The sequence below is a fragment of the Diceros bicornis genome, chromosome 14 (genome assembly GCF_020826845.1).
Source record: "Diceros bicornis minor isolate mBicDic1 chromosome 14, mDicBic1.mat.cur, whole genome shotgun sequence".
Classification (NCBI taxonomy): domain Eukaryota; kingdom Metazoa; phylum Chordata; class Mammalia; order Perissodactyla; family Rhinocerotidae; genus Diceros; species Diceros bicornis.
This window is the reverse complement of record NC_080753.1, coordinates 23,336,130-23,352,789: the sequence shown is the minus strand read 5'-3', so window position 1 is coordinate 23,352,789 and position 16,660 is coordinate 23,336,130. Positions and strand designations below refer to the sequence as shown.

Sequence of the window (16,660 nt, the reverse complement as noted above, 5' to 3'; positions counted from 1 at the left end):
ACCTCGGAAGAGGGAGTAGGATCAGAGGCGGGGGCGGCAAAGACCTTGGACCTCGCTATGGGCAGGCGAGGGTCCCCTCCTTCCGCGCACCTCTGTCCTCCCGCGGCCCTTCCCCAGAGACACCCCGCTGCGGCGCCGCCTCCCCACCCGGCAGCTCCTTCCCGGCCAGTTCGCAGGCGCCAACGTATTCCTTCCCCTCCCTTCTTGCCGCGCCTCCCGCCTTCCCAGCCGTGCCGAACGCCCCGACACCCGGGAACGAGGCGGCGCCCCCGGCCGCTTCCCGGGGTGTGCGCGCCCCCCAGCTGCCCAGCGCCCTCGCCTCTCCCCGGGCGCTCTTACCCAAGTGCCTGGTCCCCTCCTCCGAGGCCTCTTGGGTGAAAATCCAGGGGGGATTGGTGGCGTAGAGGGAGGTGGCGGTGGGGGAGTTGTGCTTCTTGCCGAAGAGTTTGCTGAAGGTGCCCTGCACCGTCTGGCTCTTTTTCATGCTGCCGCTGGCCGCGCGGGCCCGGGGAAGGAGCTTCCCCGCGCGCCCTGCCCTGGCCCGGACTGCACTCGGCACCGGCTCCCCGGGGACTCTACCGGGCCATGCCCCGCGCCGGCCTCCCCGCCCGCGCACCGGGCGACAGGTGCTGCGGGCGCCGCCGGTCGCCTCGAAATGCGAGCTACCTGGACAGGTAAGAGGCTGCGGCGGAGCCCCGGCCCCGCCCCGCGGCCGCCACCGCAGCAGCCGCCCCGCCGCCCAACTCCCCGGGCCGCATTCCTGCCTGCCTCCTTCTACAACAGGCCATTGTCGGCACGGCGCGGTGGGCTGGGGGCCTCGCCCAGCCCACGCCCAGCCTGGAAGAGCCGCCCTCTCCCCCGCGTCCCCTCCTGGTCCTCCTCCTCCACCCCTCTCCTCCCTGGCGAAGGCAGGAGGCGGGCAAGGTCCCTACTTGCAAGGAGGTTCATGCCCAGGTCAATATGGGAACTTTGGAAACGACTCTTGTGCCCAAACACCGACCGGGGAAATGGCTGGCCAAGGGCAACACGTTGAAGGGGTCAAAAATGTGGGGCATGAGCCTTCAGTGGATATAAGGAAATGCCCCTGAGAATGACAAAGGTGGAAAATATCCCCTTGACAGAGCTTCAAAGAGAAAGTAAGAGGACTAAAGCTTGGCATGTTTTTGTACATCAAATTCTTTTTTTTTCCTGTGAAGTTGAGTGAATATAATTTTTATAATTTAATAAATTATACAATTTTTATAATATAATTTATAATTTAATATAATTTTTTAAAACTCGAGGTGGGTCGAGCCCACTTAATCTTCAGTTCACTCTCCAGGGAGATGAGCTGTGGACCTATAGGTGCTTCCAGTACCATCCTGGCTAAGCCAGCAGGTGGCTGTCCACGGGGGAAGGTCTCGTCAGATGAGGACCTGGGAGACTGTGTGAAAGAGGCTGAGAGTGGGGGAGAGTAGGGCCAAGGGGTGAGATTTTGATGTTTTCTGGGCAGCAGGAGCGGAAGGCTGGGGGTGGTGATCAAGCCACAGACAGTCAGTGTGTTTCCCGTGAGCTCCTCCAGAACAGCGCCACAGCCCCATTTCCCCTTCTCTTTCTCCCAGACGTTGGAGCTGTATCGCTCCTGGTACCAAAGGCATTTCCCCCTCAACCTTTCATTTTGAAAAATTTGAAAGACTAGGAAAATGACCACCTGTATTCCTTTCTCCTGGATTCATCAATTGTTAGCATGTTGCCACATTTTGCTCTCTCTCTCTCCACACACACAGACACTTTTTCATTTTCATTTTGCTGAAAGTTGTGGATATCATGCCACATCTCCCCACTCCCACCAATACTTCAGCATCCATTGCCTAAGAATAAGGACATCTTCCCATTCCTTTCAGTCAAGAAATTTAAACGTGGATATACTATTATCATCTAAAGTATACTCCATATTCAAAATTTCCCAATTATTCCCCAAAATGTCATTTTAGTTTTTAATTTTTTTCCAATCCATAGTCCAGTCAAGATTCACACATGGCATTTGCTTGTCAAATCCCTTTAATATCTTAATTTAGTACAGTCCCCTGCTCTTGTTTGTTTTTCATGACAGCGACACTTTTGAAAAGTCCCCTTTACTGTACAGCGTCAAGGGACAGAATGAATCGGGCTCCAGGGTGTGTGACTGTGAGGTCATTGTTATCCCACCAGGAAGGGAGGGACTGAGGAACAGAAGAGGGGACAGGAGCATCTTTAAAAACACTTGTGCCCCCAAATATTTTTGGTTGGAGACACGCCTGTGGTCAACCCTGTCCCTTCCCACCCGCTACCATGGCACCCCTGGAACCAATTCCTGTTCACTCAAGGAGTAGTTGTGGAGCTCTCCTAATTGCTCGGTGCTGGGCCGAGGGTTTGGGGTATGTGGGGATGTAAGAGAATTACAGAAGTCTCGTTTCTACCATAGAGGATCTTGGGGTCTCATCAGGGAGATAAGGTTTTCATGAGTCAAGGTGGCAGACCATGATGGCTAAGTCCAGAACAGAGATTGCTGTCACTAATACATACAGCAGGAATTCAGTGGAGAGGAGGTGGGCGTGGGCTGGAGAAGTCCAGGAAGGCTTCTAGGAAGAGGTGAGACTTGAGCCGGCCCATGAAGGGTGACAGGATGTTAATAGAGAAGGGAAGGAGCCCATGCTAGGGCATGAGCACATACCCATACCAGCCATCCCTCCACCCTCCTATCTCCATATCATGGTACCTCCCTCTGTCCACACAGCAAGGGCACAAGGGAACCCCAGATGCTCCATCATGCCCTGGCCATCATCAGAACCCACCCAAGTGTTCTAGACACTCAGGCACTAGCTAGGGGCTTCTTTCTCGGATACTTCTGAGGTATGAGGTCCCCCCCACCTTGGGTAGCTCCTGCGCTCACCCAGAACCAGCCCCAGCAGAGCCACCATTGAGTGTCTCCATTCATATGCAACTTCCACTACATAACTAATATTCTTGAGAACCGCTATGTGCCCAGCTCTGGATGTTGAAGGATCCAGAGAAATGGAAGACAGGGTTCCTGAGTTCAAGTTACTTTTGTCTATTTGGGGAGACAGAGAGAGACACATGGAGAGATGAAGAGTGGGGAGGTAAATGATGAGGAGGAGACAGTGGGATGGAGATTCAGAGAAGGAGCAATCTGATGGGCTGAAGGATCTGGGGAGGGCATGCAGGAGGTGCGGAGGCCTCTGCAGGGGCTCAGGAGAGTGGAGCTGGGAATTGAGGGGTTGGAGGGAGGCCACAGCAAGGCTGGCCAGGGTATGACGGGCTTAAAAAGGCCGAGTGGTAAGATCGGAAAAAACCCAAATTGTCCACCTGGAGATGGCTGGTTAAGTAAATTATAGCACATCCACACAATGGAATAATAATGCAACTCGAAAAATGAATGAGTCAGTTGACTGTCCAGGTATCTCCAAGATAAACTGATAAACTGTTGACAAAACGGTGTGTGTAGTGTCCTACCATTTGGGGCAGGATAGGTATGATCTTATTTGCTTGTACTGGCACAGAGGGCCTTTGGAAAGATACATAAGAAACTAATAAAAGTGGTTCCTGGAGGTGATGGTTGGGGGAACTGGGCACATTGGGGGATAGAAGTGGGAGGAAGAATTGTCACTGAAGCCTTTCCATATTTTAAAATCTTCATGGGCCGGCCCCGTGGCTTAGCGGTTAAGTGCGCACGCTCCGCTGCTGGCGGCCCGGGTTCGGACCCCGGGCGCGCACTGACGCACCGCTTGTCCGGCCATGCTGAGGCTGCGTCCCACATACAGCAACTAGAAGGATGTGCAACTATGACATACAACTATCTACTGGGGCTTTGGGGAAAAAATAAATAAATAAAATTTAAAAAAAATAAAATCTTCAAACCATGTAAATGTATTTGCTATTTAAAAATTAAAGAAAAGGACTATGCAGGAGAGTTTGGTCTATAAATGTGGTCTATGAACCAGCAGCATCTGTGTCACCTGTGATCTTACTAGAACTGTAGAATCTTTGGCCCCATCCCAGACATTGGGCAACCTCTCTGGGCCTCAGTTTGTTCGTCTGTAAAACAGGCTATTAATTGAAGGTCGTTATGAGATTCAATGAGGTGATGGATTAAGGTGCCCAGCAAAATGTTTGCGTTTTAACAAGATCCCCAGGTGATTCAGGAGGATGTGAAGGTTTGAGAAGCTGTGGCCTGGAGTCGGTGGCTGCCAGGAGCAGGCACTGTGACTGAGCAAGCCAGGGTGACTGGTGACAACTGTGTATTAAGGATGTTCACCTAGCAACTGGATGAAGGACGGATGGGAAGGAGAAAGTGTAGGCTCAGGGGCTAAGGGAAGTGGCTTAATTGGTCAGTTAATTGGTTAATCAGTTGGTGAATTGATACAAAGTGGAGAGGACGGGGGCAGGAGTTGCATGCTGGTGGCAGAAACAAAGAGCAAAGTTGTTAGTTTGTGTGACATTTCTTAGGAAGAAAGGAAGAGCTTGGAAAACAGCTTGCATATAAAGGAAGTAAAAAAAATACTCAGAGCCACTTTTCTCATCAGTGGCATGGGAGTAGTAATAGTACCCCCTCATAGGGTTGTTAGGAAGGTTAAAAGGATAATAGATGTGGGGCCGGCCCGGTGGCGCAAGCGGTTAAGTGCGCGCGCTCCGCTGCGGCGGCCCGGGGTTCGCTGGTTCGGATCCCAGGCGGGCACTGATGCACTGCTTGGCAAGCCATGCTGTGGCGGCGTCCCATATAAAGTGGAGGAAGATGGGCACAGATGTTAGCCCAGGGCCGTCTTCCTCAGCAAAAAAAGAGGAGGATTGGCGGATGTTAGCACAAGGCTGATCTCCTCACAAAAAAAAAAAAAAAAAGGATAATAGATGTGAAGTGCCCAGCACAGGGCCTGCACTCAAGGGGCACTCCTTAAGTGTGTGTTCATTTCCTCGTCCTGGTCCCATGCCTTTGGGGTTAGTTTTGGTTAGGGACAGAGGAAAGGGGGAACCAGGGTAACCCATGAACACCAGCTTGAGGCTGCAGAGTCTGGATATCCATATCAGGGATCTCCCTGCCCTGATGCCACCCATTTCACCCATTTCATTCTCATGTTGGGGGTGGTCTGGGTTGGGGGAAGGCCTGGGTTCAGCAGCGAGCAGTCCCCCCCCATCCAGTTTCACCCTGTCAGCTTTTGAGGCAGAGTTTCCTGAGGCAGCATCGGGGCCTAATACTCTGTCCTGTGGCTGCTCGGTCCCCACTCCATCTAATAACAACACCTCACACCTGTTCCCCCAGTAAAAGAAACAGCCAAATAATAGGCTCCCCTCGAAACAGCCAAAAGTCCAATCCTGTAATTAAATCTTGGCTAGGCAATTAGGAACCTCCAGGAGCCAACTCTACTGGCCAGTCCAGGAATGGGGGGGGATTGGGGCCAGGAAGTTGCAGTCTCCCCACAGGCCCAGTCAGGCCTTTGTCAAGTGTGTGGTCTTTCTTCTGACAAAGCCAAGTGCTCGTGGCTGGGAGAGTGCACTCTGAGTCGGGGAAGGGCGGGGTGAGAAGTCCTGAGAGTCCCCTGCGCCCCCACCCCCAGTCTCTGCAGCTAGCTCTCCAGGGGCAGAGGTCAGAACTCTCGTCATCCAGACTCCCAGATGATGCTGAGCTGCAGATCACCTTGTCCAGCCTCTTGTTCCAGGCCGGAGACAACTTATGCCAGACCAGCTCCTGAAACTGTTTCCATGGCCCTGCAGGGGAGGGTGGGATTCCATCCCCCCTACCTCAGTGTTCCTCTGAGCTGGGCGGGTGCCAGGAGATGTGGTCAGGCTAAGAGGAAGTGTGGCTAGTGTGGACTCCTACACCCCGAGAGGGAGCTCAGAGAAAAGCATTACCTGGTGCCTGAGGATGTGAGCCTCCAAGGTCCAGCCCTGGGTGGGGAGTGGTGTGTTTGGGGGTGCTGGGGAGAGACTCATTTCCCTCTGTCACCATGGACTCTGTTGATGGGACCTTGACCTAGTGGTCATTCGCCCATTCGCCTTGCTGGCGAATCAGTTTGAATCCTGACTCTGCTGCTAGCAAGGGTGTGACCTTGGCCGAGTTACCACCTCTGTGAGCCTTAGTTTGTTCATCTGTAAATCAGGGGCTATTAATGTGAGGTTGTTATGAGATTCAGGGAGACAGTGGGTTAAGGTACCCGGCAGAGAGTCTGACTCATGGTTGGCGTTTCGGTACCTGCCCGCTCCCGCCCCCTTTCCCCGACTTTGGGTGTGAAGATGCTAAACAGGTAACAGCAGACAGAACTGAGGCCCTGAGAGGCTGCAAGAAAGCAGGGCCAATTCAACAAAGAACCTCAAGAGGGAAAATTCCACCCGGGCCCTGGAGACAAGGTGGGGCAGGTGCCTACAGGGTCACCTCAAAGGCCAGGCAAAAACATCCCGCTGTAAAACACATCCCACAATCTGAAACGATGCTGTGTCTGTGCGTGTTAAAGGGAAAAAAACATTGTTAAGTACAAAAAGTAAAAAACAAAGTCCTACGTAGATTGTGACTATAAATATATAGAGTGGATTTGTGAATGGCCAGGGACTGGAAGGGACCACTGGAGACGGTTCAACTGGAATGCCAGGACTACATGTGGGGGTTTTTACTTTTTAGTAATGTGCTTTGTTGGTATATCATTTGTTTTAACTTAGAACTCTATAAATAATAAAGAACATAATTTAACATGGAATGCATTTTCTTTTTTTAAACAGCACCGGAGGGGGTGCCTGGAGCTGTGGATTCTAATGCCACTTGCGCCACTAACCTCAGGTGAGACTGTGGAGCCTTCCTGAGCCTCAGTCTCTCCAACTGTAAAATGGGTTAGTGGGATCCAATACTCAGGTGTGGTTTCACATCTGGTTAAAATGCTCGTTGGCTGGCAGAGCAGAGGCAGAACAGGGAATGAGGCTGTCTGGCTCCTCCTGTGTGATGAGGCTGCTTCTGGCTCTGAGGAGAGAGAGGTGAGACATAGGATACAATAAACCCCTCCTGGGCACAACTGTCTGCCCTGCACCAGGCCCTGGGCTCGGGCTGTGGGAGGGTCTAACATTCAAGACCAGTCCTTACCCTCTGGGAATCAGCACAGCCCCACACACTTCTCCCATGCTCTGGAGACCAACCCTTGAACTGGGACTTCAAGCCCTGGGTGCATTCCTGTGTGATCCCTCCTGGATCGGCTTCTCTCTCTCTCTCCCTGAGACCTGGAAGGAACAGCAGTCACATCTGCCATTCACTGAGCATCTCTCCTGTGTCAGGCAAGGGGCCAAGTGTGTTACACACATTAACCCACTACCGTCCAGTCAGCCCCGCAAGGGAGGGGGCATATACCCATTTTATGGCTGGAGAAAAAAGGCTTCAAATGATGTTTACTCATACTCTATGACCAATCAACTCTGCTCTTAGGAATGTGCCCCAAAGAAACGTTCACCCAGGTCCACAGGGGGACATGGATGTGATGTCACTGCGGTGTTGGTAGGGGTGGGGAGTTGGAAGCACCTGGTCCATCCCTGGGGGAGTAGAGATATAAAATGTGGTGGATCCACTCCATGGACTATACAGCAATTGGAAGCAAGGAACTAGATGCTTGTAGAGTAACACAGATGGATCTTAACAGCAGGAAGCCATCAAAGTAAACAACAGAATGAGATCCAAAACACACAACGCCACTTACAGAAATGAAAACTACCTGCACACAAAACAACAATATAAATATTTTGCAAGAACAGACATGAACAAGAAGATACTCATTAAGCACATTAGAATGGTTGCCTCTGGCTGGGGTGGGTGGCGAATGTGGTTGGAGACCGGAGATAAAGGGGGAAAATTAATACAACAAGAGAGGAGGCCTTCATGGACCAGTGATGATAATGCACCATGAAGTGAGGTGTATGAATAACTCAGCCTTCTGCACTTGAGGTTCGACAAAGGAAAAACAAGTAAGGACCAGAGAGGTTAAGTAATTTGTCCAAATCACACAGCACATAAGGAGGGGTGGAGAGAATATCCAAATAACCAGGCCTACTCAGAGCAAGGTGGCAGCAGGACACTTAAAACCATTCGCCTGCACCTCAACAGTGGAGAGGGCAGGAGGGGCGGAGGCCGTGTGCATGGCAAGCTGTGTGTGGGAGGTTGGTGGATCTTCCTGTGCTCCAAGCTAGCCCTGAGTCTCACTAGCTCTCCTCATCCTTCCCAAACACCCACTGAGTGCCATGGGGTACAGATAACAGTCCTCACCTTATTGATGATGAATAAAGTGAGGTCAGGCCTGGAGTGTGGCAGAGAAGTCAGAGAAAGGGGGTGCTTCCCGGAGACAGGACTGAATCTGTCGTCTGGAGTTTAGAAATAATAATAACAATATAACTCATAGCACCTACCATGCGGCAGGCCCGGCTCTAAACTCACGCAATCCTCACAACAAGCCTTCCAGGTAAATTCTACTATCATCCTCACTTTACGGATTAGGAATTCAGGCACAGAGAGGTTACGGAACTTGTGCAAGTCACACAGCTGAGAAGAAGCAGAGCTGGGACTTGAACCCAGGCAGAGTGGGTCCAGAGGCCATGATCTTAACCACTCTGTGATTTATAAATGAAAGAAGTCAGATGTGGCTTCACCGGCCCAGCCTTCTTAAAGGAGATCTCCCCAGCCACTGCCCCCTCTTGAGGTTCCCACAGTGAGGGTGGCACAGCCTGGGCTGGGGACACTCCTGGCAGGGCCCAGTCCTATGAGCGGTCAGGGAGTCCCTGCCTGAAGGTCTCAGGATGTGATTCAATTCCCTCGTCTTCAAATGTCCAAGATGGAGGGACCCAACACCCTCGCTGTACATATAAGGAAACTGAAGCCCAGAGGGAGGATGGCACTTGTCCCAGGTCACCCAGGCTCCCGGCACCCAGCCTAGCACCTCACCCCCTTTGGCTGAGACAAAACGTAATGTGTGCTAAGTCATGGCACCTTGCTCCCCCAAACCTCCCACCAGCCTCCTGGGCCCCCTCCTGTCGGCTCCTTCAGGCTTTGGGCTGGGAGCCAGGACACTTTCCCCAAAGCCAGAGATGCCAGCCACTGCATCCTGAAGGCCATGTTCCCACCTTCCCTCCCTCTCCGGAGCAAGATATCATCGCCCCAGAGCCTTGGAGATCCCTGATCAGAGGCTCCGGCAGGGCAAGTCCTGATGCTGCGCTTCTTCCTCCCCCCTCCTCCCTGCCCACCTCCCCTCCTGGTCCCTCCCAGCCTCTCGGAAATTAGGGGTCATTGCCATCAAGGTATGAGATCTGAGCATGAGCACAAGTCATCAACACTCCAATTCCCAATCTGTCTGTGGGCCCCATAGTCCACCCCATAACCAACAGTCAGTGCTGACACAGCGCCAGGAAGGAAACAAGTCCTGGGCCCAGCCCAAGCCAGTGTGGTGGAGGGCAGGAAGTCACCAGCTTGCTCCATCTCCCTCCCCATGGTCCACCCCCCTTCCTCCCTCACTGACTCCAGGGAAAAGCCCAGGTCACTCCTACAGGTGGGATTTCTGACACATTCCTGAGAGGTGACACATTCCTGAGGTCTGGTGTTGGGGAGATGGGACTCCAGGGAGGTGGGAGGGGTCTGGTTTTTGAAGATGGGGACAGAACAGCCCATTCAGCCACCTACCTACCAATGCAGTTACCCACCCACACATGATATAGCTAATATTTATTGAGCGCTTACCCTCTGCAGGCACCGTCCTGAGTGCTTTGCCCAACCCTATTAGGTAGGGACCTTTAGTCCACCTGTTTTACAGATGAGCAAACAAAAGTACAGAGAGGTCAATTACTTGCCCAAACTCACACAGCTAATAAAATGGTAGAGCCAGGATTCAAGCTCAAGGAGTCTGACTCCTGAGCCTGCAATCTCAACCACCCACCATCTATCCACCTATTCACCCACGGCTACCCCAACCCAGCCACCTGTCTACCCACCTATCCATCCATCCCTTCATCTCCTAACCCCCTGTTTGAAGTGGTCCAGGAGAGGGAACAGCACATGCAGAGGGTCAGAGGGGAGAGAGCAGGACATGTTTAAGAAATTAGCTACTGCATAGAGTGAGGGAAAAGATAGCAAGAGATGAGGCAAAAAAGGTGAATAGGGCTCAAATCAGGAAGGTCCATCCATCCACCATCTATCCAACTACCCACACTCATCCATCTGCCCATCCACTCTCTCACTCCTCTGTCTGTTCGTCCACCCATCCATGCGTCCATCCATGCATCCATCCATTTATCCATCCATCCATCTGTACGTACGTACATACGTACATACATCATCTCTGTAATTTGGAAGGCAGATACAGAGAGAGAGAGAGAAGGAGAGAGAGGGGATGGAGAGTTAGCCAGGTACATTTCCTCCCTGCCAGTGATTTCTCATGACAAGTTGGGGACCTGGGGTAACTTTAGGACTTCTGGAGGCACCTGAATAACTAGGATGATTTCCTCCTCTCTCCACTCACCCCACTACCCACGGGTCCCGGGAGATTGTGGGAAGAGGGAATTGCAGAGTAGGTCAGTGTCAAGGTTAAAAGACCCTTCCAGGCCTTGAAACTTCAGCCTCAGCCCTGACCCTGTGTCTCCTTAGAAAGACAGAAGGAATTGTGTCGTCGAAGAGGTGTCACAATGCCCCCACCCGCGCAGGTTCTCCCCACCTTAGCAGTCTCAGTACCTCCCAAGAGACCCTGGGAGCCCCTGACCACCAGAAGTTCCATCTTACCACCAAGGAAGGCTCTGGTCAAGGATGTCCCAGGTGGGATGACATCACAGAGCTGGATCAGGGCAGCTCAAGGTCACAAGAAGTTGGATTGGCAGGAAGGAGTATCAGGGCCCCAGCCTGGCCCACCTGTGTGGCTGGGAGCTGGGGGCCTTTTAGAAAAAGCTTAGGTGCCAGTGCCACTGCCCAACTCATTCCCCACTGTGGAGCCACCGCTGTCTCCCGGGGCAGGGGGCAGGAAGTGGGCTACCATTCAGCTCTTCGGGTTCCTCTGCCCCTTCGCTTTTCCAGGACGCTTCCTGGACTGTTGGTTGGCATTATCCCATCTCCTAGGCACACTTGTGACAAGTGATAATGATAGCTGAAGTTTACTGAGTGCTCCAGAGGTCGAGGCACTTTATGTCGAGTATCTCCTTAAATCCTCGGGGTAACCTAGGAGATAGACCCTCTTGTTATCCCCGCTTCACAGGTGGGAAAACTGAGGGACAGAGTGTTAGGAATTACTGAAAGGTCAGGCGCCCAGTGGCTGGTGGAGCTGGAATCTGAACTCCAGGCTGCCGTGCTACACAGCTTCAAGGGGAAGCTGAGGGCCCCCCTGGCCTCCCCATCCCCTCACTTCAGAGCCCCTCTGCCCCCACCACCGGCAAACGTGCTCTCATCAAGATTCAGATGAGTGCGTTCAAAACCTAAGAGGAACTGCTGGACGAGGCTGGTCGTAATTACTGTTTGCATGGTGCTCTCACAGTCCCCACTACCCGTCGCCCCCCACAAGAAGCTGGTGAGCTAGAGAGCCTTATTATCCCCATTTTGCAGATGAGGCAACTGAAGCTCAAAGAGGTTCAGCGACTTGCCCGAGGTTGCCTGACCTGTAAGGGCAGAGTCAGGCCCTGAACTCAGACCTTCCAATGCCAAAGCCCTGGCACATTCCACAGCACCAGGTGCCTGAGGAGGCTCAACCAGTTGCCTCACCCAATGGCCTTTGCATTTCACCAGGGCACCAGGCATTCCACCAAAGAGGGAGGTGCCAATGGTGGAATGTCAGGCCTGGGCTGGGCTAGCGGCTGGGATGTGCCGGTGGGCTGGGGTATCTGAGAGGACAGTATCTCCCCAGAAGGCCTGGATGATGTCATGTGTGAGGGCTTCTTGCCCTACTCAGAAAGCTCCACTCTTGAGTCACGTTGTTCCCATTCTAAACCCTGGTATAAGGGACAAACACATCCATGTGCGTATCTAAAAGACCTGGGGGGATCTGCCTGCAGCGGGGTAGTCACGAGGGAGAGTCCGATTCAGGTTCCTTCTTTTGGCTCTAACTCGAAACCCATGTGAAAATAGGGTAGTGGGAGTCGGAAGGAAGGGAGGGGCCTGGTGGGACCCTGTACATGCCCTTTAAGCTTCATTGCTCCCTATGGAATGGGAAGGTTGAGAGGCTTAAGCGAGGGCTGAGGAAGCAGGCAGGGGAGATGGGGGTCTTCCTCAAACCTCTAAACCAGGCTCCTCAACCTTGGCACTAATGACATCGCATGCGGATAATTCTTTTTTGTGGGGCTGGCCTGTGCCCTGTAGGATGTTTAGCAGCATCCCTGGCCTCCACCCACTAGATGCCAGTAGCACCCCCGAGGTATATATCTCCAGGCATTGCCAAATGTGCCCTGGGGCAAAATACAGGTTGTGAACCACTTCTCACACACATATACACACATAGACACAAATACACATCCCTCCTCCCGCCCACCAACATACACAGAGTACACTTGACAAGGAGGACCTGAGGGGAGGAGATGGTTAAATGAAACCAGATGTTCACCTGGAAAGTATGCAGCCAGGCCCCACCCTCCCTCCAGAGCTGGTGGTTCTGGGCCCTGGGGAGGGGTTGGGGTGTTCTCATCCCTCTGAGGTTAGTCACCTTGGAGCCTGGCTGGGCCCCTGGAAGGGGCAGGGCAAGGCTGGAGCTCTGGGCTTCCTCCTCCTCCTCGCCCAGTGTCTTCTCTTCCTCCTTTCTCTCTTCCTCCTCCTCCTGGAACTGTCCTTCTGCCCCAGTTTCTGTGAGGGCCTCGTCCCTGGAGGTGCTGGGTGCCCTGGGTTCCCCCACTAGGGCTCTGAGAGTTGCAGCAGCTGATGGGGAGGGCCAGGGCCTGGGCTGGGGCAGAGAGCCGGGAGAATGTTCAAGTCCTGGTTCCCACTCACTAGTCATGAGTCGAGAGACATCTGCAAGGTTCTTACACACCATGTCACTAACTGTGTGAACTTAGACAGATGCTCAGAGGGCTCTGAGCCTCAGTTTCCACATTTGAAAAATGGGAGTAACATCTCAACTGGCCCTTAGGAGTTTTTGCAGAGCCGAGTGGCCAGGGCCTGGCATTTGGTAGATGCTCAATTCTGTTAGCAAAGAGGGTCACCCTTGCCTTTGTGGGGGCCTCTGGTCAGACCCCCCCAACTATTGGGAAAGCACCTGCCTCTGTCACCCCTGACACCAGCCGCCCGAGCCCAAGGTGTGGGTTCCAGGTGGCCAGGACTGAAGGGTGGGCTGGGAAGCAGGGGTGGGTGGGGGTTGGGGCCTCTGCAGGTCTCTCATCTCCATGGCCACAGGCCTTCTGTGGTGTCAGGAGGACCAGAACCCACATCCTCAGAACCATGCTTAACATGAAGAAGCCCGAGCCACTTCTGTGGCCCAAGAAAGGGAAAATTCTGCAGGGCCAGGCTGTCAGCCTCAACACGGAGGATAAAGAGACTGCCATGGACTCTATAGCAGTGGTTCTCACTGCCTTCAGGAGGCATCAGCAATGCTGAGAGACACTTTTGGCTGTGGCAATTGGGAAGGGCGTGCTACTGGCATCCAGTAGACGGAGGCCAGGCTGCAGCTAAACATCCTGCAATGCACAGAACGGCGCCCACCACAAGGAATTATCGGCACGTAATCTCAGTGGTGCCCAGAGTGAGGAGCCTGCTCTACAGGGCTTCATATTTGTGTTCATATTTGTGATGTCTTTGTTACTTGCACACCCAGTGCCTGGCATACAAGAGGAATAGTTCTGAATGAATGAATGAAGCCACTAATGTCATATCCTTGGCTCTGCTAAGAGATGGTAATTCACAGAATAAACCTCGTGCTTCCCAGTGCGTCGTCCTGTCCCTGCAGGGTCCAAGAACCCAGAACCCAAACCCAGCATTCAAAACCCCACATTGTTCCTGCCAAGCTGGGGAATCTGGCTGCCTCACCCTCCAGCAAGCCTAGGGCTGTGGAGGGCAGCCTTGGCTGCTCACCTGCTGCCCAGCACACCTGGCAGGAGCTCAGCAAGTTGAGGGAATGAGGGCAGAAATGCATGGGCAGGCCCTGCTCCCACGGTGCAGTGGCACAGGATGCATCACGAGATATAGGGTGTGGACCTTGGGGTCAGCCAGGCCTGGGTTCAAATCCCAGCCTGGCTCCTTACCAGCCAGGTGAACCTAACCATGTGAGTAACCTCCTTACTTCAGTTTTCTCAGCTATAAAGGAGGCTAGTAATAATACCTTCCTTAAAGGGCTAATGTGAAGATTAGAAGAGATAATTCATATTTAAGAGTTTGGAGCCGTGGTCATAAGTGGCGGTGAAAAACCATCACTGATTACCACCATCCTAGTTCATGTCCCATGATTGCCCCTCTGCCAGTAATCCTGCGTCCCAGGGCTGAGCCTGGAAGAGTCTGGGAAGGCTGCTGAGCACTCATTCATGCTCTCTCCAGCTCGGGTCTGTGCCAGCACTGGGCTAAGCCTCAGGGACACAGAGGTGAATCGGATGCAGTCCTGACCACTGTGAGCGGTTTATAGGCTGTCAGAACATTAGCAGGAGCCCAGAAGGACCAGGATTTGCGATTAATGAGGGAAGTACAGCATCTACGGCACCAAACGTAAGGAAGCACTCACGGCACCCTCACACGACTCTAAGAGTGAGCACCTCCTCAAAATTGCCTCACGCTAGTCCCAGCCCAGCAAAGGACCACATCCCAGGAGGAGGGGCTGAAGGCACAGAGGAGGGTGAGATGGGGATAGGGGCTGTAGCATCAAAGCCTTCCTGGAGGAGGTGTCAAGAGAGTTGCCAGCTTGGAAGGATAGGAAGAATTTTGAAATGCAAAGCTGAGGGCACATATATTCCTGGGTAAGAACCAATGGGAGCAAAGACTGCCTTGGAGGAAAGCCCCGGGCAAGTTTGAATTGGACAAATAGTTTATAAATTAAATTCGGAGGAGTGTCCATTATGACTTGAGTAGGGGGATTTCTGTTGTAAGATGGCAAGTGCTAAGCTTGCAGTAACTCTGCAGCTAGGAGTTCCCTCCCAGTTCCCCGGGGGCTGGAGGGCTGCAAGGCTGGGCAGAGAGGAAATGGATTCCCCCGACAGTTGTAGCCTGAGGGGGGTGGGGGCAGGACAGAGCCAGCCTGTACACAGGCATCTCATCCTTCCTGTTGTACTGTCATGGCTATAAGGGTCCCAAGTAAAAGGGGCATCTGGTACCTGTGAGATGGTGTGGGGGTCAAAGGTGAACAAGACAATCAGGTCACAGAACAGTCAAGAAGGGTAGTGACAGAGGAGTACATAAATGTCAATACAACGTGATAAATGTGGCAGTAGGGGGCTCCCGGGGGGGGGAGACCTCAGTAGCTGACCACAAGTGATGGTGGTGGAGAGCAGGCATTGTTGGGTAGGAGACACGCTCTGGAACAATGAGAGATGTTCTAAAATAGAACGGGCTGGCTGGTTGGAAGGGGAGCTAGCCCTGACTAGAATCCAGTTCAGTTGAACCAAAATTATCGCGCGCTCACTAAATGCTTTGGTCTGGAGTAAAACAAGGAATAGGATTTCGGAAGCCGTAATGTCAAGGGTAAGGGTGAGAGAGCCCTGCCGTGAAGGAGCCGCAAGGGGAAGAGAGAGAGTGCCCTGATGGCCGGGAGGGAGGCGTGGGTAGGCTGGGGACTGCCTGAGCAAAAGCCTGGAAGCCTGGAAGGATGGTGTGAACAGGGAGTGACAGGCAGACTGTGCTAGAGCACAGGGTGGGGGAGCCCCGTCCTCAGAGGTCTTCCTTCCAGGCTAGGGGCCTTGGGCTTTATTTTCTAGGCAATAGAGAGCAAAAGATGCTTTGAGGAGGAGAGCCATAGGATCCGGCCCTTACTACAGAAGATCAATTCCGTGTAATTGTGAGGCACAGGGCGAAAAGGCAAGAGACTGGGAGGCAGGCAGACACGGTAGAAAGCCAGAGTGAGCCTGCAGGAGAGGGAGGATGGAGGCCTGACAGAGCAGTGGCAGAGGGCAGAGAAAGCAGGGCCAGATGAGAGCGACATGGAGGAGGATGATGGACAGACTGGATGCGGGGGGAGGGGCGGGGCGGGGGTAGAGGATGACCCCCAGATTCCAAGCCTCTGAGCTGGCAGATCCTCTGAGAAGCAGGCCGAGGTCTGCATTAACGGGGGTCAGGTCAGGAGACCTTGAAGGCTCTCCTTTGCCTAGAGGTCTCTCCTTTCTCTCCCTCCTGCACTTGGTCCTAGCAGCCAAAGTCCCACTATCTGATGCCCCAGCTCTTCCTTTCTTTCCTTCCTCCCAGGACTCACAGAAACCCTCAGTATCCAGCCGTGGGCCAAAGACACAATCAAGCAAAAAGATGATGGCTCCATGCCCTGCCCTGTCCCGGTCGTGGAAGCAGGACCGTGAGCAGACTCTGGCGTCGGCCTATGTGCCAGTGGCAGTGGACCCCAGGGGGCAGAACCCAGACAAGCTCAGGTTCAACTTCTACACCTCCCAGTACTGCAACTCCCTGAACCCCTTCTACACCTTGCAGAAGCCCACCTGTGGCTACCTGTACCGCCGGGATACTGACCACACCCGCAAGCGCTTTGACGTGCCTCCTGCCAACCTGGTCTTGTGGCGCACCTAG

The 16,660-nt window shown here is 53.2% G+C and overlaps 2 protein-coding genes across 2 annotated transcripts in view; one reads left to right on the top strand and one right to left on the bottom strand.

Moving 5' to 3' along the window:
* Positions 1-719, bottom strand: part of C14H6orf132 (chromosome 14 C6orf132 homolog) — a 33,748-nt gene extending 33,029 nt beyond the window's left edge. The window contains exon 1 of the mRNA XM_058554391.1: positions 340-719. Coding sequence (XP_058410374.1) covers positions 340-484 — 145 coding nt within the window. The 5' untranslated portion in view covers positions 485-719. The remainder of the gene's footprint in view (positions 1-339) is intronic.
* Positions 586-16,660, top strand: CIMIP3 (ciliary microtubule inner protein 3). Its single transcript, XM_058555465.1, has 3 exons — positions 586-674; positions 10,813-10,909; positions 16,331-16,660. Exons 1-3 carry the CDS (start codon positions 586-588, stop codon positions 16,658-16,660), a joined length of 516 nt encoding a protein of 171 aa, XP_058411448.1.